Consider the following 27,467-nt stretch of genomic DNA (forward strand, 5'->3'; position numbering starts at 1 on the left):
TTTGGAGTTCAAGTAGTGTAGTTAGTAAAGAGTTATGTTGTGACCATGAGTGAAAAGTGCCTTGCGTTTGATCTCTTCTGCAACACTGTCTGTGTTGCCATGTTGGTGACTTTCTCACTAAATCTGGTGAATTCCCAAACCCTCTTGACAACTTATTTTCTCAAAAGCGACTCACGACAATTCTAGCTACTTTTCCTGGCGTCATTGGACACTTTTCTGAGCCGATCTCCTCTGTGTCAACCTGATCCCGTCAGATCTCAGAAGCTAAGTAGTGTGGGGCCCTCTTAGTACTTGGATGGGAGACCTCTTTGGAACACCAGCAGCTGTGTGTGTTTCTCCAGGTTGTGCTGGAGTTTGCTATAGGGAGGGCATCCGGCGTAAAGCTTGTGCCAAATGCCAATGTGGATCTGTCCGTATCCGCTGTGGTGATCCCGAACAACACGGGAGCAGTTGAATGGACAACAACTGGAGACTTTTCTGGTGTTTGGCGACCCAAAGTGAAAGTCTCTGTCACAGAGTGGTACGGTACCCCCCACCTCCGCTGCAGCTGACTGTAAAGCACTGAGTGGAGGGATATCTACAATCCTCCTCATTTGAACACTCACGCGTGTTGCCTCACACTGTTCCCGCATTGAATGGCAAACCTCACCCAGACTTGTTCAGCCTGATTACCTCGCTACTTATCGGCATATGTAATTTTTTTAAATTTTTGGATAGAATCTTCAAAAATGCATTTAGTTTATTCTAAATTCTCAATAAAATAACAAAAGGCATGTTGGTAATTTTTATGAAGGGGTTTAGGGTATTTTGAGAAAGGAAATGTATTTAAGTGTGAAAAATGGAGGAAAGTGGCCCAGAAGCTAAACCATTGGCTGTAATAGACATTATATTGAATGCATTTGCTAAAAATATTGTTCTCTAGTTATTTATTATAATAACAAATTAAGAAAGTATTTAAAACGTGATAGAAATGTTCTTTATATAGTTTTTTCATTTAGCGTTAAGTGTCTTTCCTTGTTGATTCTTTAGGCCATATGCATTAGGGCTAGTTCTCATCGTCATCAACTTCCTCATCGTCGTCTGGTGGTAGAGATGATCTATTGGCACAAATGTCCTATTCTCCTCCACACTGACAGAGTTCTGTGCAAGCAAGCTTGTTCTTCTTATAGGTGTTGTGTGTTGGGGGGGTTTGGCTGGACAAGGTTGGGTTGTTTTGTGTTTATTTTCCTTCCCAGATGATTTGGGGCTGTTCTCTGAGGAAAATGTGCTGCAGAAGAGTCTCTCTCCTCTGTTACGATGATTGGCTGCACCTGTTGCATTCTCGTGCGGCTCTCTATCAGGACAATCCACGGCACCTGTGATGTTCACGTGCAGATCCGAGGACTTCCAGCTGGTGCCAATGTAGTGATGAAGAACTACATTTAAACCAGCAGTGAGTTGGATAAGATTGCCGGAGAATACGACCTTGTGATGACCGTGTGGGGACGCTGAGGGCCGTTTCAGAGTCTGACATCGCGCCTGTGAAGGAGGACGAGGGTGAGAGGCAAACGTTGTCAGCACACGACAGAGGTGTATATTCTGAAAAGTTTATCCGTGAATGTAAATTGGTGTTTATACGCAGCTATAAGTAATTATTGGTGGAAATTGTTTGGCGTGCTCCTCACGGCAGTGGCGTGCGGATTAATGATCCTCCACTAGCTGTGAGCAGCAGCCTCTTTGAACTAAGATTGAAACCAGACCTAAACGTGTAGCTGATAAGTTTGCCTCTAAACAATATTTCGTAGTAATAAGTGTTGAATAATCTCATCTCTGTTCCTCCTTCGCAGAGTACAGTCTGGGAAAGTCACCTGGGGGGGGGGTGTTGGCGGAACTCCTGAATCCTGAACGTTCGGACTCCGACTGTTGAGACGCTGAGAGAGCGCGCCGCCTTTTCACCTCACCAGAACTGTAATTATTTAGTATTTCATGTATAGCACAAAGGGAGAAAATAAATGTGTTTTCTTTTTGGAACTGCTTCTGATTATTTCATGCTGGGTTCAGTCAGATACTGGACCGCTCCTCAATCCGCATCTAATCCATAACAGAATTCTCCGGCCAAACCAATATGGACCCAGCGGCAGAAGCAGTTCCATTTCAGGAGAAAGTCCAGAAGCACCTGGAGATGAAAACAAATGCCGTGGTTCAGCGATTGCTGAACCTCCGACAGGGGCGACGAAGCACAGCTGATTATTCTGTGGATTTTCGAATCTTTTCCGCTCAGTCTGGTTGGAACGCTGCTGCTTTGAGGGGGGTGTTTGTAGACAGGTTGAATGACTCCCTGAAAGATGAGCTAGCCGTCCGTGACGAACCGAAGGATTTAGATGAGTTAATATCCTTGGTTATTCATCTAGACGATCGGATTAAGGAGCGTGGACGAGAGAGAGGGCGAGTGTCCGAGCGGGGTGTTTTGTCTCGGGGTTTTCCCCGACATAACTCCGGACCACCTCTTCTTCGTTCCTCTGAGACTCCTCCGACGGGACCTCTAGCTCCTCTAGTGGACGAGCCAGTGCAACTTGGAAGGGTCAGAACAGCCATATTGCCCCGGTCAAACAAGCGTCAGGAGACAGCATCATAACATGGCTCCAGGTGTTTTATGGACATTTTTGTGGGATATAAATGGGGGTTTTTGTAAACCAGGTTTTGTGTATAGCACTTGAGGTAGTTGTGGTGGGGTGAACAGGCTGGCTGGTCGGAGTTCGTTTGGACTCAGGTAAGCGTGTGTTTTTTTTTAATTGTTTATAGTTATTTAATTTTTGTTAGCAGAATGGGTCGTTTTATTTTGTTGGTTTTTATTTCCCTGTCCCCTAACCCCAGCCTCCCACACTTCTGGCCGTTCGTCTTTGGTGTTGTGGGGTGGTGCAGGTTGGTTGCTGGGCATTCCCATGAGGACCTCTGCACCTGGGGGGGGGGGGGGCAGGGCTCTTTTCTTAGATTTAGTTGTTTCCCGGTTCCTCTCCAGCCTCAGCGTGCCTCTGACCGTTCGCCATTGGCATTGCTGAGGTGTCGGGCAGTGGGGTTATACTCCAGTCGGAGCGGTGGGGCCGATCAGTGCCGTTCGCCTTTTCCACTGCCCACCCCTCCCGGTAGGCTGGAGTATAGTCGGGGGGTCGGCACCGGCCGTCTTGCCGGTTTTCCCCTGCCCTTGGGGGTGGAGCTGGGTTGCGTTTTTCCTATTGGCTTCTCCGGCTTAGTAGTCCTGTGCCGATTGCCACGACGTGTTTCCCGACGGACCTGGAGGGTCTTTCGGGGTGCTGGGGAGGTCAGTGGGGCTTTCTGTAGTTTTTGTTTGCTCCTGGGGTGGTTTTTGGAAATCCCTGGGGGTTTGGGGTTTTTGTTTCCTCCTGTTTCCCCCCGGGGTTTGATGGGACGGTCCTCTGGGGGGGAGGTTGACAGTAACAAAAGTACGCAGCCGGTCTGCTCTGTGTCAGCCTGATCCCGTCAGATCTCAGAAGCTAAGCAGAGCAGGATCTGGTTAGTACTTGGATGGGAGACCTCTTTGGAACACCAGCAGCTGTGTGTGTTTCTCCAGGTAAAACTGGAGTTGCGTCAGGAAGGGCATCCGGCATAAAACTTGTGCCAATTACCAATGTGGATCTGGCTGTATCCGCTGTGGCGACCCCGAACAAAACCGGGAGCAGCTGAATGAACAACAACAAGTATAGTAACAAAAGTAAAGAGATTCTTTAACATTAATTCTCTTTAAAAATGTCCTTATGGAGCGTGACAGTTTTGTGACATTTGGGAGCGTCTATAAGCTTAATACTGCTTATATATTGTTCAAATTCAGCCAGAGGTCTGTGTAAATTCCTTTTCAATGCTCTGCTGTGTCAGAGTTTGAAATTTTGTCTGGTTTTCTGTTTTATTTTTTAGGTCTGTTTTATTATTTCTTTTTAGTTCATTGCTTTTCTGTCTGTTCATTCTCTTGCTGGGTTTTTCTGCTTGGGTCTGTCTGTCTCTATCTCTCTTGTCTGTCCCTGGGTTCTTGGTGGTGGGCGTCTCTCTGTCTCTGTGGCCACGCCCTCATTCTGGTGCTTTCCACGCACACCTGTTCCTGATTTGCTGTTCATCAACTGGGTTATATAAGGTTCACTGGGTGCAGTAGTTCCTTGCCACATCGATGAGCCTTGTGCCTTCTCTCCAGCTCTGTGCTTTGCATTCCATAGTCCTGCCTGCCTCAGCGTGTTCCTGACCTCCTGTCTGTTTGAATGACCACCCCTTAGCCTGATGATTTTTGTACTGCTGTGTTTTTTATACTTCCTTCTCGTGTACCGACCTCTGCTATCCACACCAGTAAAGCCTTTTACTATTTAGAGCTGTTTGTTTGAGTCTCACATTTGTGTTCAACTGTTTTTGACCAACCTGCCTGTCATGCAGTTATGAATATGTAATTTGATTATGTATTTAAAGGTCTCTCCCACTTTTTTTCCCCTAAAGCATCTGTTATGACATCATACTATGTAAATAATATGCAAATTAGATAATGACATCATTTAGAGACTTTTGTGCCAGCAAATAGCTACTTTTCATACTGAGGATTGGCAACACTGCACTGTCCGTGTTGTTGTATGTGAAATGTACATGACACCTTCTGCTGGGGGAGGGCTGAGCTCCTCACAGCAGCGTGTCTGTTGCAAAACACACAACAGACACGAACTAACATGTATGATTTTAGGGTTTACAAATGTTTTTAACCGTTAAGCTTTACTCACTATGCCAGCAAAAAAAATGTTAGTGGAACTAAATTTAGCAGAAGCTAATTGGTCCACTGATGGTTTTCAGAGTTACCTGAAAAGCTAATCCACTAACGAAAAAATTAGCTTTGCTAATTAGCGGATTAGCAGAACTGTGCCCACCATTGTTCATTAGCACTGATTAGTATGAAGGCCAGCAGGTGACACTCTCACTACTTTGATTTAATTTGTGCTGTTTTGTCTCAATGTTTGCTTCAGGGTTTTTTAATTTTTAGGAACCTCGGTGCTTTTGTCATAAAGTGATTGAATAATTGAATTATCGATCAGCTTCAGAAAGTGAATGCTGCTAATAAGCTTCATGTGGCCCCTCAGAGCTTCACACAACTCAGCTTTGTCCAGTCAGGTCTGTAGTGATGTCATCAAGCCCAGGTCTGATTGTGACCCTCTTCCTCACCTGTCTGTGTGTGTTTGTGTCTGCAGCCACCTTCTGGAGGTCAGTGATGAGGTCATGTGTAACATGGGGATTTCTGCCGCCATCACTCAGTCTGAGTTCATTGTGGGGTCACCAGGGAGCTACGAATGGCAAGGTCACGCTCTGTTAGACTGTGGAAGAACGTTTCTGCATTAGACTAGCTGACCTCTCCACCAATCAGAATTCAGTACACAGACCGGGACAGGATGGAGAACAGACTCGCCGAACCAAAACCTGATTCAGGCTAAAGTGAAGACCTGCAAGCTGGGTGTTCAAGGCTGCGGTGTACTTTAATCATTGTGCATTGTGTGTGTTGTAGGAAATGTGCACGTGTCATGGATGAACTCACTCTTTATGAACACCCAGCAGAGTTCCCTTGCGAACATGCATCGCAGGAACATCTACATAGGTGGACTCCTCCTTCAAACGTGTCATTCTTTGTGGTAGTTGACGCTGGTTTGGCTGACTGTTTTTTCTGCTCGTGCAGGATATTCTGTCACTCAGGCACCTCACCTGCTGTCTCACCAAACTATGACAATTGTAACAGGTGAGTCATTTAGAAATGACTAGTTAGTCTATAACCCTCCCCTTTGGCCTCCCTGTTCTCCTTCTACATGGTGGTTCCATCCTCAACATCCTTCTCCTTATATACCCTGGGTTCCTCCTCTGCACGTGTCCAAACCTTCTCAATCTCACCTCTCTGATTTCTCTCCAAAATGTCGTATTTGTGGTTTTGCTCTATCTTCAGTCCTAGTTCTGCCACTCCCAAAGAAAATTGTAGCATCAGCTCCGCCTCCTGTCTGTGACAAATTCACAGTTGGTATATCTCACTGAAGTGATACAAACAGCACATCAGTGCATGGCATCTGAATGTAAGCCACATTTCGCACAAACTTGCGGTGAAGATGTCCACTTACATATTGCATGAGTGAAGCTTGAATGCCACACGACACTCCCATGAATGTCGAGCGCAGCCTTCGCAGCTGCAAGGTTCTGCTGATTTGTGCATGAATGCCGTGTGGCACTCTCACAGATGTCTGACATCAATCATGGCTGAAATGATGACGTTTGTGCACAAAGTGTTCAGCTGCCATTATCCTGCTATTGTCCATGTAAATAGAAGCTGTGAAAATTTCCCCGACTCTAACTAGTAAAGAACAGCCCTCTAAATAACAATAAAATAAAATAAATAATAAGATAATAAATACATAAAAATACAAAAGGAAGAAAACTGTGAACAGGGCACTCACCCACTTGTCGAATGATTTCCTGCAGGATGAAATATGTAATGTCCAGTGCTCCATGCCATTAAAGTGCTCTTGGCTCACACCGTCATGCTCTGATTGCTTGAGACGTTCCTGTGGGCAGATGTCCTCCTCTGTTCTTGAGTATGATCAGTACTCTTCCACCGTTGTGCTCTGTGCATGGACTCCTTCTGTGTTCTTGTAAATAAAAATTAAAGATCAAATCAAATCAGTTTTATTTATATAGCGCCAAATCACAACAAACAGTCGCTCCAAGGCGCTTGTTTAATCCCAGTTTGCATGGACAGGTGTGTCCAGCTCACTGACCATGAGCCGCGGCTACTGGACTTCTTCAGCCGCTTCCAGAACTGCTCTCTCTCTCTCCGATCATCTCCGTTATTTTGGAGTGTTCCCAGGGAAACTCTTGGATGTCTTGCACGGGAAATGTCAGATCCTCATTTTTGTCTCCAGTCACTCACAATGTACTTTCTTTCATTGTCAACCCCTCACAAAGTTCTCTCACATTTCGTGCACATTATGAGTTGCAGAGACTACATTCAGTTGGCTTCCTGATGCCTGTAATGGCTCTGGGAGTGTGTGGGACTGTGTGGCAAGGACCCTTGTGGTCTCACCAACTTTGAAATGTTCAAAATCCACACACGGTGTGCCACACTGTGTGAAGCCCTGCAAGCCAAACAAGGGAAGGGTGCTACCCAGTGAATGCTGTGCAAAATCGAGCAATTTCCCTTGCAATTGCTTTATGTAAACTGTTGCAGCCCAGTGAGATAGGTCCCTTAGCACCACCACCTCTAAGCCATACAACATAACTGGTTTCAATACAGTCTTGTCATTTTCACTCTTGCAGATATCCTTCTGTCACACATCACTCCTGCCATCTTTCTCCACCCACTCCATCTTATCTGCACTCTCTTCTTCACCCCTCTGCCACACTTTCCATTACTTAGGATAGTTGACCCCAAGAATTTAAGCTCAACACCTCTACTTCTTGTAACCACACTATTCCAGTGTGATCCCCCTAGTTCAGGGCTCTTCAACTCCAGTCCTCAAGTGCCGGTGTCCTGCACTTTTTTGATGTCACTGAGTCAATTAATGAGGTCAATAGCAGCACTCTGGAGACCTTCTGGAGAACCTGACTGCAGACTGAGGAGGTAATTCAGCCATTTGATTCAGGTGTGTTGGACCAGGGACACATCTAAAAGTTGCAGGACGCCCTCGAGGGCTGGAGTTGAGGACCCCTGCCCAAGTTTATACATAGACACAGACACAAATACACACACATACACACACAACATATCACAGCATATCTCCACCTCTCCAGGCTAGTCTCAACCTGCTCTCTATTCTCACTAGAGATCACAATGACATCTGCAAACATCATAGTCCATTGGTTTTCAAATTGGTCCTCAAGTACCACCTAACCTATACATTTTCCATCTCTCCCTTTGGTGTCTGTTAGTACTTGATTGGCTGCACATGAATTGAATGAGCTAATCAGCTTGTGGCAGAGCAGGGAGAGATGGAAAATGTGTCCTTGAGGACCAGATTGAAAACGACTGCCATAGTACAAACACAAGGTATCTCTTTCTGGGCTTCTCTATACTTATCCATCAACACTCTCAAGGCAAATAATGCATCTGTAGTGCTCTTTCTTGGTGTGAAACCATATCACTGCTAGCAGATCTTCACCGCTTTTCTGAGCCTAGCTTCCACTAACTAATGAAATTTTTGCTGTTCTACCAATTTGACTTGGAAAAACAATGTTCTTTTTTGCTATGTTCATGGTTTTATATGTTGTGAATTGTTTCGGTTTTGTATATCAAGTATAAATACAGTACATGTACATCTGTGTACAAGGGCAGCTATATTGAGTGACTGATTTACAGGAGCTCCTAAGGACACCAAGGAGGATGGTCGCGGTTCAGTGCTTTTGGCATTGAAGCGCTCCAACATGTTGGTGGTCCAACAGACACTGCGTGGCCAGCAGATGGGCTCATACTTCGGCAACGCCATAGCAGCAATTGACCTCAACAACAATAGGTACAGCAGCCATCACGTTTCATGGCCATTCAGAGCACCAAGATGTTTTAGACGATACGTCTCAGTGACCTGCAAACCTTTTTTGCAGGCGGCATCATTTAGTTTTGTACAGCCATGTCCAACAGATGACTCAATGCTGAACTAAATTCACCAACTAGACTGTCCACAGCTCCATCCTGACTAGGGGAAGGCAAAGGACTGCTGACCAAGCCTTCCGTTCCTTCCAGCCCAGTTTCACTTTTTTTTTTTTTTTCGTGCTCCTGTGACGAAATGAGTCAAATTTTCTTGACAGGGTTTTTTTTAAACTCACTATTAATAACCCTACTCCTACCCCCAACCCTAACCTTAACCATAACCTAACCCTACTCCTGCCCCCCACCCTAACCATAACCACCCCCGAACCCTCCGCTTCACTTTTAATTTCGTGCAGCCATCACGGAATGAATTAGAATTAATTCGTGCTGCCATGACGAAAATGAGGCGCTTTTCGTCACAATATCATGAACCAAAGATTAATGTATATTTCGTGCTGCTGAATCACGACTTGCCGTGAGACTGGGTTGTTCCTTCAAAGCAACGGGTCCAATAAATTATGTTTGAAATAACCATTTAATCATTCTTTTCCCAATTTGCTCTCATAACCTCATCAAAAACATGAGACAAATTTTGGACACAGTGTTTTCATTGTTATGAGTAGGTTCATGCACAAACTGATGAAACCCAAAGATGTCCAATGATGCCAAAAAGGCCCTACATAAAGGTTCAGGTGGCTTATTAGTACTGTATATATGATAAAAACAGTCTCATCAGTATGTATAAACAAGTCTGAGAGAAATTAACTACATTCATCCTGGATCTGCACGTGTAGCTCAGGGGGTCTGCAAAACCCAACAAACCAAAACAATGATGGTTCAGTATGTGGAGTACTGCACTATTCTACAAATTAATAGAACCTAAAACTTGAATCAGCTACCTTTATAACCCATTGGAGATCCCAGTCTGGCGTCAGATTTATAAATTAACAATGCTATGCAGGTCTTACTCAAACTACATGGAGACTAGAGAAACCTGGTGGGCAAATCATCGGGCTTCAGTGAAAACCCCAATTCCAATGAAGTTGGGACATTGTGTAAAATGTAAATAAAAAACAGAGTACAATGATTTGCAAATCCTTTGGGAACTGAGGAGTGTCTTTGAGTGTCTGATGCAGATGGAAAAGTGCTATATAAATGCAGCCCATTGACCATTTAGTACATAAACCCATCATATGCACAGAATCTTCTGAAACAAGATCATTCACAACAATGACTTTGTTGACAACAGTCTGATATTTATGAATCGACATCTTGGTTTTCGATTGGTTTCTCAAAGTTAATAAAGCCAATATCATCTGGCGCTATGGATCCAACACCTCACAGATATCTTTTTTGGGAAATCTTTAAACAGATGTGATATGATTAGGGGTATGACTCAATGTTGTGAAACCTTGTATGCAGATACCCAGAAGTTCACAGGTTGACCAAGAAAAAATAAATAAATTCTGGTCTGTCCTAAAGTCGCACTAGGATCCATGAAGCATGTTTTCTGTTGATGCATGCTGGGCTTGAATGGATGCAACTCCACTAAAAAAAATAAAAAATAAAAAATTACATTCCAACAACAAATTAAATGTATGAAGGAAAACTGCTTCAGACTGAATGGAGATAGATTTCAGCCACACGGCTAAAATGTTCAGTTCCCCTGTTGAATGAGGGATTAGGTCTAAATATAAAAACACGGCTTCCAGTATCTTTACATTTACTTACAAATGAAATAAAATCCTCAGATTCATGGCAAAAGACATCATGTCTGACCAGACTCACCACCTCTGAATTTCTGTCTGCAGTCTGCGGCACCTGTCTGATCATGTCAGTGACCCATAGAGTGAATATTCCTCACGACGAAGTCGCCAAAAATGTTAAAGTTTTCTATAATGGTAGATGTACTGTGTTTACATTCATTCGGTCACAGATGTCCTCTTCCTCCTCTGCAGATGGAATGATCTTCTGGTGGGTGCTCCTTTTTACTTCCATGGTCAGGAGGCAGGCGGTGCCGTCTATGTGTATTTGAACGCGGGTGGTTGGTTTGAGTCTCGTCCCAGTATGGTGTTACATGGACCAGCCGGGTCGGCATTCGGCATGTCTGTTGCCAATGCCGGAGACCTCAACCAAGATGGTTTTCAGGGTAAGAGTAGAGACTAGGGATGTTTTACTCAGACATTTTGGTAAAAGAACAAATGTTGTGTCTCTGTGGTCCAGATTTTGCTGTGGGTGCTCCTTTCCACGGAACAGGGACTGTGATGATTTGGACCGGCAGTGCCGAGGGGATTTCTACAACACCTAGTCAGGTGTGTAGGGTGTGTGTTGTTGGGGTGGTGGTGCGGGAGGATTGAGATAATAACTTTAGGAACTGAAGTGTGATGATAAATTAAAGACATGACATTGTATGTTTACGTTCCTCCTTACCCTCCCATGATCACTGATAATATTTTACAGCAGATCCAATAACACACTTATTAATATTGAAACATGATCTTAGAGGTCAGTGATTTAATTACATAATAATTAAAGTAAATTCAACCACATGTACAACCCCAATTCCAGTGAAGTTGGGACATTGTGTAAAATGTAAATAAAAACAGAATACAATGATTTGCAAATCCTCTTCAACCTATATTCAATTGAATACACCACAAAGACAAGATATTTAATGTTCAAACTGATAAACTTTATTGTTTTTGTGCAAATATTTCCTCATTTTGAAATGGAAGCCTGCAACATGTTTCAAAAAAGCTGGGACAGTGGTATGGTTACCACTGTGTTACATCACCTTTCCTTCCCAAACTAAAACATATAGCTGATATTTTCACTTAACAAAACGTCAGAAGTGACATTAATTTAAATAACATGTCCGAAATTAGTTTGGTTAAAATTTTAACCATAAGTTAAAACTGTATGCATCTGGATGACTTGGGTGATATTGCCATTGAGTTCGTATGGTGTCAAGAGCAGTTATCTTGTGACCAGGTTTTCTCTGACTGCAGAGGATAGAGCGGTTTCTCCTGAAACCAGCTCTTCTCTCTTTAGCGGATTAGTGGAACTGTGCTCACCACTGCAGGCAGGAGTAGGAACACAGGAACAGAGCTAGAATGCAGGCACAAGGCACAACAAACTGGCGACTAGCAAACACACCCAGTGAGTTTATGTAATCCCAGGTGATAAATAGAAAATCAGGAACAGGTGTGCATGGAAAGCACCAGAACAAGGGTGTGGCCAGTGAAAGGGAAACACCCATCGCCAAGATACAGACAAGAGAGATAGTGACAGACAGACCCAAGCAGAAAAACCTAGCAAGAGAAAGAACACACAGAAAAACAAAACACAGTGAAACAGAAAAGTAACAAAACAAAGAAAATAACAGAAAACCAGACAAATATTCAGACTTTGACAAAACCATACTTTATGAGTAATTGTTTACTTTACTGCATCTTCTCTGTCTTTGTATACTTGACACTTCTTTGTTGTACTTTGTTTTATTGGGTTATTGTTGTTTGTAGAATGGTCAGAGCAGTTGGTCTCTCCTCTGAGTCTGGTGTGGTTGAGGTTTCCTCCTACAATCAAAAGTGCCAGAGGGAGTTTTTCCTGACCACTGCTGCCAGTGTGCTTGCTCATAGGGTTTGGGGGTTAGACTTTACCTTATGAAGCACCTTGGTGTGATTTGGCTATACATAAATAAATTGAATCGAATGAGTCCATGATTGTGCTGATGTCAGTTCTAAGTAAAGTCTGGGAGCGTGTGCTGGTGCTGCACTTTGCCACATCCACAACACCATGGAACCACCTTGGGTCCTGGACGGCAACTACCTAGGCAGACAACTGGTTCATTCCCACATCTAACCACATTTCGACAACTTCTGACATTTCTCAATTCTAACCCCAAACCTGATGCAACCCAAATCCCTGCAAGATGACCCCAAATCCCACAAATCAGTTCTGGAATTCTAAAGTTCCACTGGAGGTTCAACACGTCTCACTGCAGAAGAGTCATAGTTTGTCCATTGTGTGACCCTCAGGTTCTCCTCAGAGTGGTTAAACTATGCCCAGAACAGTAGATCAGCTTCACCAGTGCAGGTGGTCACCCCAGTCAAGGCAGTCAAACACCACAAAGGGTCCAGTTTGCCCTGCTGTCATTCAGCTGCTTTGAAACACCAGAATCATAGATCATATGATCTATGATCCACAAACTGTAAACCCTACCTGTGATCTATGATCCACGACCTGTGAACCCTACTTGTGATCTATGATCCACGACCTGTGAACCCTACTTGTGATCTGTGATCCACGACCTGTGAACCCTACTTGTGATCTGTGATCCACGACCTGTGAACCCTACTTGTGATCTGTGATCCACGACCTGTGAACCCTACTTGTGATCTGTGATCCACGACCTGTGAACCCTACTTGTGATCTGTGATCCACGACCTGTGAACCCTACTTGTGATCTGTGATCCACGACCTGTGAACCCTGCCTGTGAACTATACCTGGGATCTGTGACCCGTGATCTGTGACCATATGTGTGATCTCTGACCCGTGATCTGTGACCATATGTGTGATCTCTGACCCATGACCTGTGAATCATACCTATAATCTATGATCCATGACCTGTGAACCCTACCTTTGATCTATGATCCATGAGCTGGAAAACATACCTGTGACCCATACCTGTGATCTGTGACCTATGACCTGTGAACCCTACCTGTGATCTATGATCCATGACCTGGGAACCATACGTGTGATCTGTGATCCATGACCTGTGAACCCTACCTGTGATCTATGAACCATGACCTGGGAACCATACCTGTGACCTGTGACCCATACGTGTGATCTGTGATCCATGACCTGTGAACCCTACCTGTGATCTATGAACCATGACCAGTGACCCATACCTGTGATCTATGATCCACAACCTGTGAACCCTACCTGTGATCTATGATACACGACCTGTGAACCCTACCTGTGATCTACCTGTGACCTATGAACCATTACCTGTGAGCCATGACTCATGACACGTGAACCCTACCTGTAATCTATTAGCTGTGAACCATACCTGTGATCTATGATCCATGACCTGTGAAACCTACCTGTGACCTATGATCCATGACCTGTAACCCGTGACCTGTGAACGCTACCTGTGATCCATGACATGTGAACCCCACATGTGATCTATGATCCATGACCTGTGAACCATACCTGTGATCTGTGACCCGTGAACCATATCTGTGACCTATGATCCATGACCTGTGAACCCTACCTGTGATCTACCTGTGATCTATGAACCATGACCAGTGACCCATATCTGTGATCTATGAGCTGTGAACCCTACCTGTGATCTATGATCCACGACCTGTGAACCCTACCTGTGATCTATGATCCACGACTTGTGAACCCTACCTGTGATCTACCTGTGACCTATGAACCATGACCTGTGACCCATACCTGTGAGCCATGACTCATGACATGTGAACCATACCTGTCATCTAAGATCCATGAGCTGTGAACCCTTCCTTTGATCTATGACCCACGACCTGTGAACCATACATGTGTCCTGTGATTGATGACCTGTAAACCATACTGGTGATCTGTGATCCATGACATGTGAACCCTACCTATAATCTATGAGCTGTGAACCATACCTGTGATCTATGATCCATGACCTATGAATTCTACCTGTGACCTATGACCCATGACCTGTAAGCCATACCTGTGATCGGTGATCCATGACACGTGAACCCTACCTGTAATCTATTAGCTGTGAACCATACCTGTGATCTATGATCCATGACCTGTGAACCAGACCTATGATCGGTGATCCATGACATGTGAACCATATCTGTGACCTATGATCCATGACCTGTGAACCCTACCTATGATCTACCTGTGATCTATGAACCATGACCAGTGACCCATACCTGTGATCTATGAGCTGTGAACCCTACCTGTGAACTATGATCCACAACCTGTGAACCCTACCTGTGATCGGTGATCAATGACACGTGAAACCTACCTGTAATCTATTAGCTGTGAACCATACCTGTGATCTATGATCCATGACACGTGAACCAGACCTGTGATCTATGATCCATGACCTGTGAACCAGACCTGTGACCTGTGAACGCTATCTGTGATCCATGACCTGTGAACCCCACGTGTGATCTATTATCTATCAATCAATCAATCAATCAATCAATTTTTTTATATAGCGCCAAATCACAACAAACAGTTGCCCCAAGGCGCTTTATATTGTAAGGCAAGGCCATACAATAATTATGTAAAACCCCAACGGTCAAAACGACCCCCTGTGAGCAAGCACTTGGTGACAGTGGGAAGGAAAAACTCCCTTTTAACAGGAAGAAACCTCCAGCAGAACCAGGCTCAGGGAGGGGCAGTCTTCTGCTGGGACTGGTTGGGGCTGAGGGAGAGAACCAGGAAAAAGACATGCTGTGGAGGGGAGCAGAGATCGATCACTAATGATTAAATGCAGAGTGGTGCATACAGAGCAAAAAGAGAAAGAAACAGTGCATCATGGGAACCCCCCAGCAGTCTACGTCTATAGCAGCATAACTAAGGGATGGTTCAGGGTCACCTGATCCAGCCCTAACTATAAGCTTTAGCAAAAAGGAAAGTTTTAAGCCTAATCTTAAAAGTAGAGAGGGTGTCTGTCTCCCTGATCTGAATTGGGAGCTGGTTCCAGAGGAGAGGAGCCTGAAAGCTGAAGGCTCTGCCTCCCATTCTACTCTTACAAACCCTAAGAACTACAAGTAAGCCTGCAGTCTGAGAGCGAAGCGCTCTATTGGGGTGATATGGTACTACGAGGTCCCTAAGTAAGATAAGATGGGACCTGATTATTCAAAACCTTATAAGTAAGAAGAAGAATTTTAAATTCTATTCTAGAATTAACAGGAAGCCAATGAAGAGAGGCCAATATGGGTGAGATACGCTCTCTCCTTCTAGTCCCCATCAGTACTCTAGCTGCAGCATTTTGAATTAACTGAAGGCTTTTTAGGGAACTTTTAGGACAACCTGATAATAATGAATTACAATAGTCCAGCCTAGAGGAAATAAATGCATGAATTAGTTTTTCAGCATCACTCTGAGACAAGACCTTTCTGATTTTAGAGATATTGCGTAAATGCAAAAAAGCAGTCCTACATATTTGTTTAATATGCGCTTTGAATGACATATCCTGATCAAAAATGACTCCAAGATTTCTCACAGTATTACTAGAGGTCAGGGTAATGCCATCCAGAGTAAGGATCTGGTTAGACACCATGTTTCTAAGATTTGTGGGGCCAAGTACAATAACTTCAGTTTTATCTGAGTTTAAAAGCAGGAAATTAGAGGTCATCCATGTCTTTGTCTGTAAGACAATCCTGCAGTTTAGCTAATTGGTGTGTGTCCTCTGGCTTCATGGATAGATAAAGCTGGGTATCATCTGCGTAACAATGAAAATTTAAGCAATACCGTCTAATAATACTGCCTAAGGCAAGCATGTATAAAGTGAATAAAATTGGTCCTAGCACAGAACCTTGTGGAACTCCATAATTAACTTTAGTCTGTGAAGAAGATTCCCCATTTACATGAACAAATTGTAATCTATTAGACAAATATGATTAAAACCACCGCAGCGCAGTGCCTTTAATACCTATGGCATGCTCTAATCTCTGTAATAAAATTTTATGGTCAACAGTATCAAAAGCAGCACTGAGGTCTAACAGAACAAGCACAGAGATGAGTCCACTGTCCGAGGCCATAAGAAGATCATTTGTAACCTTCACTAATGCTGTTTCTGTACTATGATGAATTCTAAAACCTGACTGAAACTCTTCAAATAGACCATTCCTCTGCAGATGATCAGTTAGCTGTTTTACAACTACCCTTTCAAGAATTTTTGAGAGAAAAGGAAGGTTGGAGATTGGCCTATAATTAGCTAAGATAGCTGGGTCAAGTGATGGCTTTTTAAGTAATGGTTTAATTACTGCCACCTTAAAAGCCTGTGGTACATAGCCAACTAACAAAGATAGATTGATCATATTTAAGATCGAAGCATTAAATAATGGTAGGGCTTCCTTGAGCAGCCTGGTAGGAATGGGGTCTAATAAACATGTTGATGGTTTGGATGAAGTAACTAATGAAAATAACTCAGACAGAACAATCGGAGAGAAAGAGTCTAACCAAATACCGGCATCACTGAAAGCAGCCAAAGATAACGATACGTCTTTGGGATGGTTATGAGTAATTTTTTCTCTAATAGTTAAAATTTTGTTAGCAAAGAAAGTCATGAAGTCATTACTAGTTAAAGTTAATGGAATACTCAGCTCAATAGAGCTCTGACTCTTTGTCAGCCTGGCTACAGTGCTGAAAAGAAACCTGGGGTTGTTCTTATTTTCTTCAATTAGTGATGAGTAGAAAGATGTCCTAGCTTTACGGAGGGCTTTTTTATAGAGCAACAGACTCTTTTTCCAGGCTAAGTGAAGATCTTCTAAATTAGTGAGACGCCATTTCCTCTCCAACTTACGGGTTATCTGCTTTAAGCTACGAGTTTGTGAGTTATACCATGGAGTCAGGCACTTCTGATTTAAAGCTCTCTTTTTTAGAGGAGCTACAGCATCCAAAGTTGTCTTCAATGAGGATGTAAAACTATTGACGAGATACTCTATCGCACTTACAGAGTTTAGGTAGCTACTCTGCACTGTGTTGGTATATGGCATTAGAGAACATAAAGAAGGAATCATATCCTTAAACCTAGTTACAGCTCTTTCTGAAAGACTTCTAGTGTAATGAAACTTATTCCCCACTGCTGGGTAGTCCATCAGAGTAAATGTAAATGTTATTAAGAAATGATCAGACAGAAGGGAGTTTTCAGGGAATACTGTTAAGTCTTCTATTTCCATACCATAAGTCAGAACAAGATCTAAGATATGATTAAAGTGGTGGGTGGACTCATTTACTTTTTGAGCAAAGCCAATAGAGTCTAATAATAGATTAAATGCAGTGTTGAGGCTGTCATTCTCAGCATCTGTGTGGATGTTAAAATCGCCCACTATAATTATCTTATCTGAGCTAAGCACTAAGTCAGACAAAAGGTCTGAAAATTCACAGAGAAACTCACAGTAACGACCAGGTGGACGATAGATAATAACAAATAAAACTGGTTTTTGGGACTTCCAATTTGGATGGACAAGACTAAGAGTCAAGCTTTCAAATGAATTAAAGCTCTGTCTGGGTTTTTGATTAATTAATAAGCTGGAATGGAAGATTGCTGCTAATCCTCCGCCTCGGCCCGTGCTACGAGCATTCTGACAGTTAGTGTGACTCGGGGGTGTTGACTCATTTAAACTAACATATTCATCCTGCTGTAACCAGGTTTCTGTAAGGCAGAATAAGTCAATATGTTGATCAATTATTATATCATTTACCAACAGGGACTTAGAAGAGAGAGACCTAATGTTTAATAGACCACATTTAACTGTTTTAGTCTGTGGTGCAGTTGAAGGTGCTATATTATTTTTTCTTTTTGAATTTTTATGCTTAAATAGATTTTTGCTGGTTATTGGTAGTCTGGGAGCAGGCACCGTCTCTACGGGGATGGGGTAATGAGGGGATGGCAGGGGGAGAGAAGCTGCAGAGAGGTGTGTAAGACTACAACTCTGTTTCCTGGTCCCAACCCTGGATAGTCACGGTTTGGAGGATTTAAGAAAATTGGCCAGATTTCTAGAAATGAGAGCTGCTCCATCCAAAGTGGGATGGATGCCGTCTCTCCTAACAAGACCAGGTTTTCCCCAGAAGCTTTGCCAATTATCTATGAAGCCCACCTCATTTTTTGGACACCACTCAGACAGCCAGCAATTCAAGGAGAACATGCGGCTAAACATGTCACTCCCGGTCTGATTGGGGAGGGGCCCAGAGAAAACTACAGAGTCCGACATTGTTTTTGCAAAGTTACACACCGATTCAATGTTAATTTTAGTGACCTCCGATTGGCGTAACCGGGTGTCATTACTGCCGACGTGAATTACAATCTTACCAAATTTACGCTTAGCCTTAGCCAGCAGTTTCAAATTTCCTTCAATGTCGCCTGCTCTGGCCCCCGGAAGACAATTGACTATGGTTGCTGGTGTCGCTAACTTCACATTTCGCAAAACAGAGTCGCCAATAACCAGAGTTTGATCCTCGGCGGGTGTGTCGTCGAGTGGGGAAAAACGGTTAGAAATGTGAACGGGTTGGCGGTGTACACGGGGCTTCTGTTTAGGACTACGCTTCCTCCTCACAGTCACCCAGTCGGCCTGCTTTCTCGGCTGCTCGTGATCTGCCAGGGGGTAACTAACGGCGGCTAAGCTACCTTGGTCCGCACCGACTACAGGGGCCTGGCTAGCTGTAGAATTTTCCACGGTGCGGAGCCGAGTCTCCAATTCGCCCAGCCTGGCCTCCAAAGCTACGAATAAGCTACACTTATTACAAGTACCGTTACTGCTAAAGGAGGCCGAGGAATAACTAAACATTTCACACCCAGAGCAGAAAAGTGCGGGAGAGACAGGAGAAGCCGCCATGCTAAATCGGCTAAGAGCTAGTAGCTACGCTAAGCTAGCGGATTCCTAAAAACATGCAAAGTGAATAATGTGTAAATAATTTAGAGGTGATTCAGCAGAAGGAGTGCTTTAGTTAAGGCACGTAAAGATTACACTGGGAAACAAATCGTAATCTAGATAACTAGATCAATCTAACTGCGCAGATTAAACAGCTAACAGATACAGAAAAACACCGCTGTGCTCCGGAACAGGAAGTGATACAATACCGCAGTGAGAGCCAACCACCAGTAGAGGCAAGCCTATGACCTGTGAACTCTACCTGTGACCTATGACTCATGACCTTTGAACCATACCTGTGACCTATGACTCATGACCTGTGAACCACACCGGTGATCTATGACCCATGACCTGTAAAGCATAATTGTGATCTATGATCCATGACCTGTGAACCCTACCTGTGATCTCCCTGTGATCTATGATTCATCACCTATGGCCCATACCTGTAAGCTATGACCCATGATCTGTGAACCACACCTGTGATCTGTGACCCTTGACCTGTTATCCATGAGGGTTGCAGCACTCTCAACACTCTGAGATGTTCCTAAGCAAGTTGAGAAATATAAATATAATCCCTCCAGCATGTCCTGGGTCTTCCCACGGGGCCCCTTCCAGTTGGATGTACCGGGAAGATCTTCCAAGTACCAGGTGTCATCCTCACCAGATGCTTGAATCACCTCATATGGCTCCTTTAAATGCAAAAAAGCATCAGCTGTATGCCGAGTCCCTCCCAGATATTCGAGTTTCTCACCCTGAGTGTAAACCCAGATACCTGATGGAGGAAGCTCATCTCCGTTGCTTATATCTACAGCCTTTTTCTTTTGGTCATTACTTAAATCTCATGACCATAGGCGAGGATGGGAGTGGTAATTGAGTGGTAAATCGAGATTCCAGCCTTCTGGCTCTGCCCTTTCTTCACCATGATGATCTGGTACATCGTCCGCGGGACCTCAGACACAGCTCCAATCTGTCTATCGATCTCATGTGCCAACTTGCCCCAATCCAGATACTTTGTGTTTTTGTTCTAAATATTTAGAAGAATGTGTGTTTGTCTTCTAAACATTCACCACGTTTGTTCCGGTGAGCTGTGCACATACACACTGACAGACGTGCACAAAACAAACTGAGAAAATGGAAAATTATCAAATAAAATCAACAGTAGAAAGTTGACGTTTGATTGCGTGACGAGTGCTTTTTGAGTTTTGTTCGAGTGCTGTACTTCAGTGACCTTTGGGGAAACACTGGTTTGGTAAAACTTTCCGTACATTTCCTGTGAAGACATTTTTTTTTCTTGTTGTCTCAGGTGATTGCAGGAAGCCGTATCTCTTCAGCTTTCAGGACGTTTGGTTACTCGCTGTCCGGTGGTTTGGATGTTGATGGAAATAAATATCCAGACCTGCTGGTCGGTTCTCTGGACGACACTGTTGCCCTTCTCAGGTAGCACACCATAACTACAAGCAATTACAGTCACTGCCTTGCTTATGGGAACTTAGACAATCTTTTTATTTCTGTAATTCATTTTCTTCCCACCAGAACACGTCCTGTCATCCACCTGAACCAAACTCTGAAGGTTTCTCCTGAAATTATCGACCCAAACGGCTGCAATGACTGGTGAGATTCAAACAGTGACCTCACTGTGTTAGCTAATAGCTAAGTGACTGTGTGTGTGTGTGTGTGTGTGTCAGTGTGCAGGTGGAGGTGTGTGTGTCCTACATCGTCAGCACAGGAGAACCAGACATCAACCACAACCTCAGTGAGTAATGATCATAACTCGTTAGCACACAGCTCAACCTGCAACTAGAAGCTCTGGTGGAACATTCTGCTGCTGATCCTGAATTCATGAACCTCACCGTCTCAGCGGGTTTTCAGTTCAACAAACACCATGTGTTGTAAAATGTCCCCTTTAGAGGCTGGAGGAAGACCTTTTCTTTTTTTTGTTCTGGGTGCTGGGTCGGGTTGTGGACACCGTTGGTCTCTTTGTTGGTGGGGGACGTTTGACTGACCTTGACTTCATGGATGATGCTGATTTTTGAGGAATCCATGGAGACCCTGACTGCAGAACTTGAGAAGCTAAATAAATAACTGGTCAACAAAAAAATAAATAAATTCTTGCGTGGACTTTGAGAACTGATTTAGGGTCATTTTGAGGTGCAGAATCACAATCTGAGCTCAGATTTCCTCTATTACATCACATTGTTTTTTTGTTGTTTTTTTGCAATCTGCATGTTTTGTATTGATGGATTACACAAACGTTGCTCATTCACTTGGTGGTTTGACGCCACTAATTGTGCACAAAAGCAGCTTCAAAACCATAGTTTTTAAACCAGGTTCGGGAAATGTGAACAAAGTGCCGTAATATCGTTTATGGCGCCGAAGAGCTGTGTGAGACTGCAGCTTTTGCTTCAATGCTTGATACAAGAAATTTGTTTTCATATCTCAAAAACACGATGTAATTGGCAAAAACTAACATCAGATTTGGATTCAGCGCCTGAAATTACTCAAACTCCGGTGAAAAACGCCATGCAAGAAAAACGTGTTGACCATTCCTGCCAGGCTGCTCAAGGAAGTCCTACCATTATTTAATGCTTCAGTCTTAAATATGATCAATCTATCTTTGTTAGTTGGTTATGTACCACAGGCCTTTAAGGTGGCAGTAATTAAACCATTACTTAAAAAGCCATCACTTGACCCAGCTATCTTAGCTAATTATAGGCCAATTTCCAACCTTCCTTTTCTCTCAAAGATTCTTGAGAGGGTAGTTGTAAAACAGTTAACTGATCACCTGCAGAGGAATGGTCTATTTGAAGAGTTTCAGTCAGGTTTTAGAATTCATCATAGTACAGAAACAGCATTAGTGAAGGTTACAAATGATCTTCTTATGGCTTCGGACAGTGGACTTATCTCTGTGCTTGTTTTGTTGGACCTCAGTGCTGCTTTTGATACTGTTGACCATAAAATTTTATTACAGAGATTAGAGCATGTCATAGGTATTAAAGGCACTGCGCTGCGGTGGTTTGAATCATATTTGTCTAATAGATTACAGTTTGTTCATGTAAATGGGGAATCTTCTTCACAGACTAAAGTTAATTATGGAGTTCCACAAGGTTCTGTGCTAGGACCAATTTTATTCACTTTATACATGCTTCCTTTAGGCAGTATTATTAGACGGTATTGCTTAAATTTTCATTGTTACGCAGATGATACCCAGCTTTATCTATCCATGAAGCCAGAGGATACACACCAATTAGCTAAACTGCAGGATTGTCTTACAGACATAAAGACATGGATGACCTCTAATTTCCTGCTTTTAAACTCAGATAAAACTGAAGTTATTGTACTTGGCCCCACAAATCTTAGAAGCATGGTGTCTAACCAGATCGTTACTCTGGATGGCATTTCCCTGATCTCTAGTAATACTGTGAGAAATCTTGGAGTCATTTTTGATCAGGATATGTCATTCAAAGCGCATATTAAACAAATATGTAGGACTGCCTTTTTGCATTTACGCAATATCTCTAAAATCAGAAAGGTCTTGTCTCAGAGTGATGCTGAAAAGCTAATTCATGCATTTATTTCCTCTAGGCTGGACTATTGTAATTCATTATTATCAGGTTGTCCTAAAAGTTCCCTAAAAAGCCTTCAGTTGGTTCAGAATGCTGCAGCTAGAGTACTGACGGGGACTAGCAGGAGAGAGCATATCTCACCCGTGTTGGCCTCTCTTCATTGGCTTCCTGTTAATTCTAGAATAGAATTTAAAATTCTTCTTCTTACTTATAAGGTTTTGAATAATCAGGTCCCATCTTATCTCAGGGACCTCGTAGTACCATATTACCCCATTAGAGCGCTTCGCTCTCAGACTGCGGGCTTACTTGTAGTTCCTAGGGTTTGTAAGAGTAGAATGGGAGGCAGAGCCTTCAGCTTTCAGGCTCCTCTCCTGTGGAACCAGCTCCCAATTCAGATCAGGGAGACAGATACCCTCTCTACTTTTAAGATTAGGCTTAAAACTTTCCTTTTCGCTAAGGCTTATAGTTAGGGCTGGATCGGGTGACCCTGGACCATCCCTTGGTTATGCTGCTTTAGACGTAGATTGTGGGGGGGTTCCCATGATGCACTGTTTCTTTCTCTTTTTGCTCCGTATGCATCACTCTGCATTTAATCATTAGTGATCGATCTCTGCCCCCCTTCACGGCATGTTTTTTTCCCTCAGCCCCAACCAGTCTCAGCAGAAGACTGCCCCTCCCTGAGCCTGGTTCTGCTGGAGGTTTCTTCCTGTTAAAAGGGAGTTTTTCCTTCCCACTGTTGCCAAGTGCTTGCTCATAGGGGGTCGTTTTGACCGTTGGGGTTTTTCATAATTATTGTATGGCCTTGCCTTACAATATGGAGCGCCTTGGGGCAACTGTTTGTTGTGATTTGGCGCTATATAAGAAAAAAGTTGATTGATTGATTGATTGACCAGTGTAATCAGAGTATCTGGGTTTGTGATGGTTCTGGATCCAAACTAAGATCCAGGTCTGTGATCTATTACCCATGACCTGTGAACCATACCTGTGACCTATGACCCATGACCCGTGAACCATACCTGTGATTATGGATGGGCATTGATAAGATTTTATCGATATCGATTCCGTTTATCGATCCGATTCACACGCACACAGAGGCCACTTGGCTATTATGATATAGATGAGAGAAACACTAACAGTCCAGTTCGCTGTGCCACAGAGCAGGAGTTGGACTACCAACCTCTAAAAACAGCCTGTTTCCGTGTCTCAGTCCACCCAGATGGAAATGGAATCTAGAATCTGTGATGAGCATCAGGCCAGTTCACTGTTTGAACATCTGGAGAACTGTGACCTCCTCCAATCGAATTCAGTGAAATCCTGATCTACTGCATGGTCCAGAATCAGATCCTTGTGCAAATTCAGTTGCTGCTCTCCAACATTTGAAACAAAAAGAACTCTGAATAAATAACATTCATGCACACACACTTGTGCTTATGATCAGTGCTGTGATAACTGTTGTTAATCTGCTGTTACCAAAGAACTACACACGTGCCCGTGTGTCACTATGACATCATTTGTCCGTGTGTGTGTGTGAGAGAGAGAGATTACATCGCGTACGTGCAGAGGACACACAAGGACAGATGATGATCTCATAATGGTACAGGACACGTGAAGGTCTTTGGTAACACACACACACTGCAGCTCTGTTTCCTTAACTTGACCAATCACAGATGAGGTTCTTCTATTGCTATGACAACAGACGGGGACAGTGAGGGCAGACAGAACGCTACGAGAAATAACTAAACAACTGAGGTGGAAAAAAAAAATCTAAAATAACTAATGTGAATACATTTAAAATTCTGACATTGTGTTACATTTTGAAAACTTGGTTTATAGGGATTCTTTTTTCATGATTATTATTTATTTTAATCACAGTGTTCAGTTAATTAAGATCTCACTGTTAGATTAAATTATATTCTTTTATCCAAAGCGAATCACAACCAAGCTACAGTTTAAAGGAGACTTCAGAGTAACAATAAAAGGTTTCTTTACAGTTTAAAGCAGGCTTAAGCATAATAATACAATAACATGCTTTTGGAGGGCGGTATGCATTTTCTGAGGCCCTCTGTTCACGCCCAGTCGCCCAAAATGACAGATATTTGCCCGAGTTAGACGACAACAGCATGTTATTTGCATTATTATCACTTTTTACTGAGATGCACAACACGTAACACGTACATAAAAAGTTGGCTCACTTAACGTTTGTTGTGTCGGCGAGCTGGCGCATGCTGCTCTCCAATTTAGCCAGTGCGTCCTCATCAAGCTGGCTGCTTTAGCTGCTGTTCATTGTCGTACTCGCCATGAGAAAATCATCTGGAATATCCATATAGGGACCAAAACACACTTCTCGCATTTTCATCTTTTCCTCTGCGGACAGTCCCCCCTCCCCCCACAGACAGTTCTTGGGCTGCGTGCTATGACGTTATTTGTTTGCGCACAGCGGGCGGGTATAGCCAGGTACCGTCGACGTAAATCTACGATACCGTCCCAGCAACGCCCCGGTAAAGTGATAATAATGATGAATGCCATTTTTATATACATACACACACCGGCCACTTTATTAGGCACACTTGCTCAGTTGCTTGTTAAAAGAAATAGCTAATCGGCCAATTACATGGCAGCATTCAGGCATCTAGACGAGGTGGAGACGACTTGCTGAAGTCCAAACCGAGCATCAGAATGGGGAAGAAAGGAGATTTAAGGGACTTTGAACATGGCATGGTTGTTGGTGCCAGACGCGCTGGTCTGAGAATTTCAGAAACTGCTGATCTACTGGGATTTTCAGGCACAACCATTGCTAGGGTTTACAGAGAATGGTCCAAAAAAAGAGATGATATCCAGGAAGCAGCATTTGTGTGGACAAAAATGCCTTGTTGATGTCAAAGGTCAGAGGAGAAGGAGCAGACTGGTTGAATGGGTAACTGCATGATGCCATCATGTCAAGATGGACCAACATCTCTGAGGAATGTTTCCATCAGCTTGTTGAATCTATGTCATGAATAATTAAGGTAGTTCTGAAGTCAAAAGGGGGTCCAACCCAGTACTAGCAAGGTGTACCTAATAAAGTGGCCGGTGAGTATACACATACAAACCACTGAGTACAATTTGAGAAGACTATGAAAGGTAGAGAGAGAAAGGAGTGCACGGTGAGTGTGAATTAGGCATATTAGGGTTGTTAGAGATGTTAAGGGGCAGCACGGTGGCTTAGTGGTTAGCATTGTGTCCTCACAGCAAGAAGGTCATGGGATCAATTCTCACCTGTGCTTTTTCTGTGTGGAGTTTGGATGTTCTCCCCATGTTTGTGTGGGTTCTCTCCAGGTGCTCCGGCTTCCTCCCACATCCAAAGACACACAGGTTAGGTGGACTGGAAACTTTAAATTGTCCGTAGGTTTACATGACGTCTGCTGGATGTCATTTTATGGATGTCAGAGGATGATCCATAAATGCATCCAAATGACATCATATGACAAATGATTACGGATGTCATTAAATGACAGCAATTGTTGACATTCTGATTCTGACATTAAGGTGATATCATGATAATGTCATGTTTTGACATGACTGTATCTTTACCAAAACCTGACATCACTAATACGTCATGTGTTTGCTGAGATTCTCCTCTCTATACGTTACTGAGCCACAGAGTCGCTCTGTTTCACTCTGAGCAATTGTGTCGACCCACTGGTGCTTACCAGCCTCACCCATGGCTCAGTGGTACCTTCTGATTATCAGTGATGCTGGTAATGCGTTACTCTAATCTGACCGCTTTTTACATTAATGGGTAATCTAAAGATTTAATCTTTCCAAAATCAGTAATCAGATTAAAGTTACTTCTCCAAGTCATGGAATCAGTGTTCATGGAGTCACTGTGCGTTACTATTATTTTTGTGTTGTGGGTCAGTTGCAGCATTAAACTTGGCCCGTGGGCTGGGGGAGGTCGGGATTTGACTGAGCTTCCCACTTTGCCCACTTCCACCGAGCTGTGAGCTTTTCATCCTCTGTCTTGTGCAGTTCTGAGTTGAAAAAAAAAACAGTTGTCGTCTCTCAATGCGCCGTGATGTCAGCACACCTACATTGAGCTTTACAAAGACATTTTTACATTTTTTCCCCTTTATTTAAAACTGGAGAGGAGATGGTCTAGTGGTTAAGCGTTGGGCTTCAAACTAGAGGATCCTCAGTTCAAACCCCAGCCTGACCGGAAAATCACTAAGGCCCCTTGGGCAAGGTCTTTAATCCCCTTGTTGCTTCCGGCGTGTAGTGAGTGCCTTGCATGGCAGCACCCTGACATCAGTGTGTGAATGGGTGAATGTGAGGCATAATTGTAAAGCACTTTGAGCGTCTGTTGCAGATGGAAATGTGCTATATAAATGCAGTCCATTTAAAACTCTGTGTGTCCTCGCTAAAAACAGCTGATCCACGATGCGTTAACAAGGTTTGCATCTCAGATGTACCGTCTGGCAGATTGTAGCTAAACTTTCATGTCTTCTTTTTAAGAAAATCCTCCTCTATACCACTTCATCATGAAGCTGTATAACTGGTGTTACAAAATGCAAAATTTGCACTGTGCACAATTTCTCCAATCAGAGTCACATAAGCCTATAACTTCTTCTGGGTTGTCTGGGTGTCTTGGTGGCTTCCCTCACTGTTCTCCTTCTTCCACAGGCAATCAGTTTTTGAGAACTATCTATCCCATACAGATTAACCATAGAGTGCCATACTGT

At 43.4% G+C, this 27,467-nt stretch overlaps 1 protein-coding gene and 1 pseudogene across 1 annotated transcript in view; both read left to right on the forward strand.

Annotated features, from left to right (window-relative positions):
- The window catches only part of LOC117527899 (integrin alpha-3-like), a 132,794-nt gene that overhangs the window by 15,965 nt on the left and 89,362 nt on the right, over positions 1 to 27,467 (forward strand). The window contains exons 5-13 of the mRNA XM_034190404.1: positions 5,211 to 5,317; positions 5,522 to 5,611; positions 5,690 to 5,749; positions 8,351 to 8,504; positions 10,537 to 10,727; positions 10,802 to 10,890; positions 20,490 to 20,623; positions 20,720 to 20,797; positions 20,872 to 20,939. Of these exons, the coding sequence (XP_034046295.1) occupies positions 5,211 to 5,317; positions 5,522 to 5,611; positions 5,690 to 5,749; positions 8,351 to 8,504; positions 10,537 to 10,727; positions 10,802 to 10,890; positions 20,490 to 20,623; positions 20,720 to 20,797; positions 20,872 to 20,939 (971 nt within the window). The remainder of the gene's footprint in view (positions 1 to 5,210; positions 5,318 to 5,521; positions 5,612 to 5,689; positions 5,750 to 8,350; positions 8,505 to 10,536; positions 10,728 to 10,801; positions 10,891 to 20,489; positions 20,624 to 20,719; positions 20,798 to 20,871; positions 20,940 to 27,467) is intronic.
- Positions 3,441 to 3,559, forward strand: LOC117528842 (annotated as a pseudogene).

Source organism: Thalassophryne amazonica, chromosome 16 (assembly GCF_902500255.1).
Source record: "Thalassophryne amazonica chromosome 16, fThaAma1.1, whole genome shotgun sequence".
NCBI classification, from domain to species: domain Eukaryota; kingdom Metazoa; phylum Chordata; class Actinopteri; order Batrachoidiformes; family Batrachoididae; genus Thalassophryne; species Thalassophryne amazonica.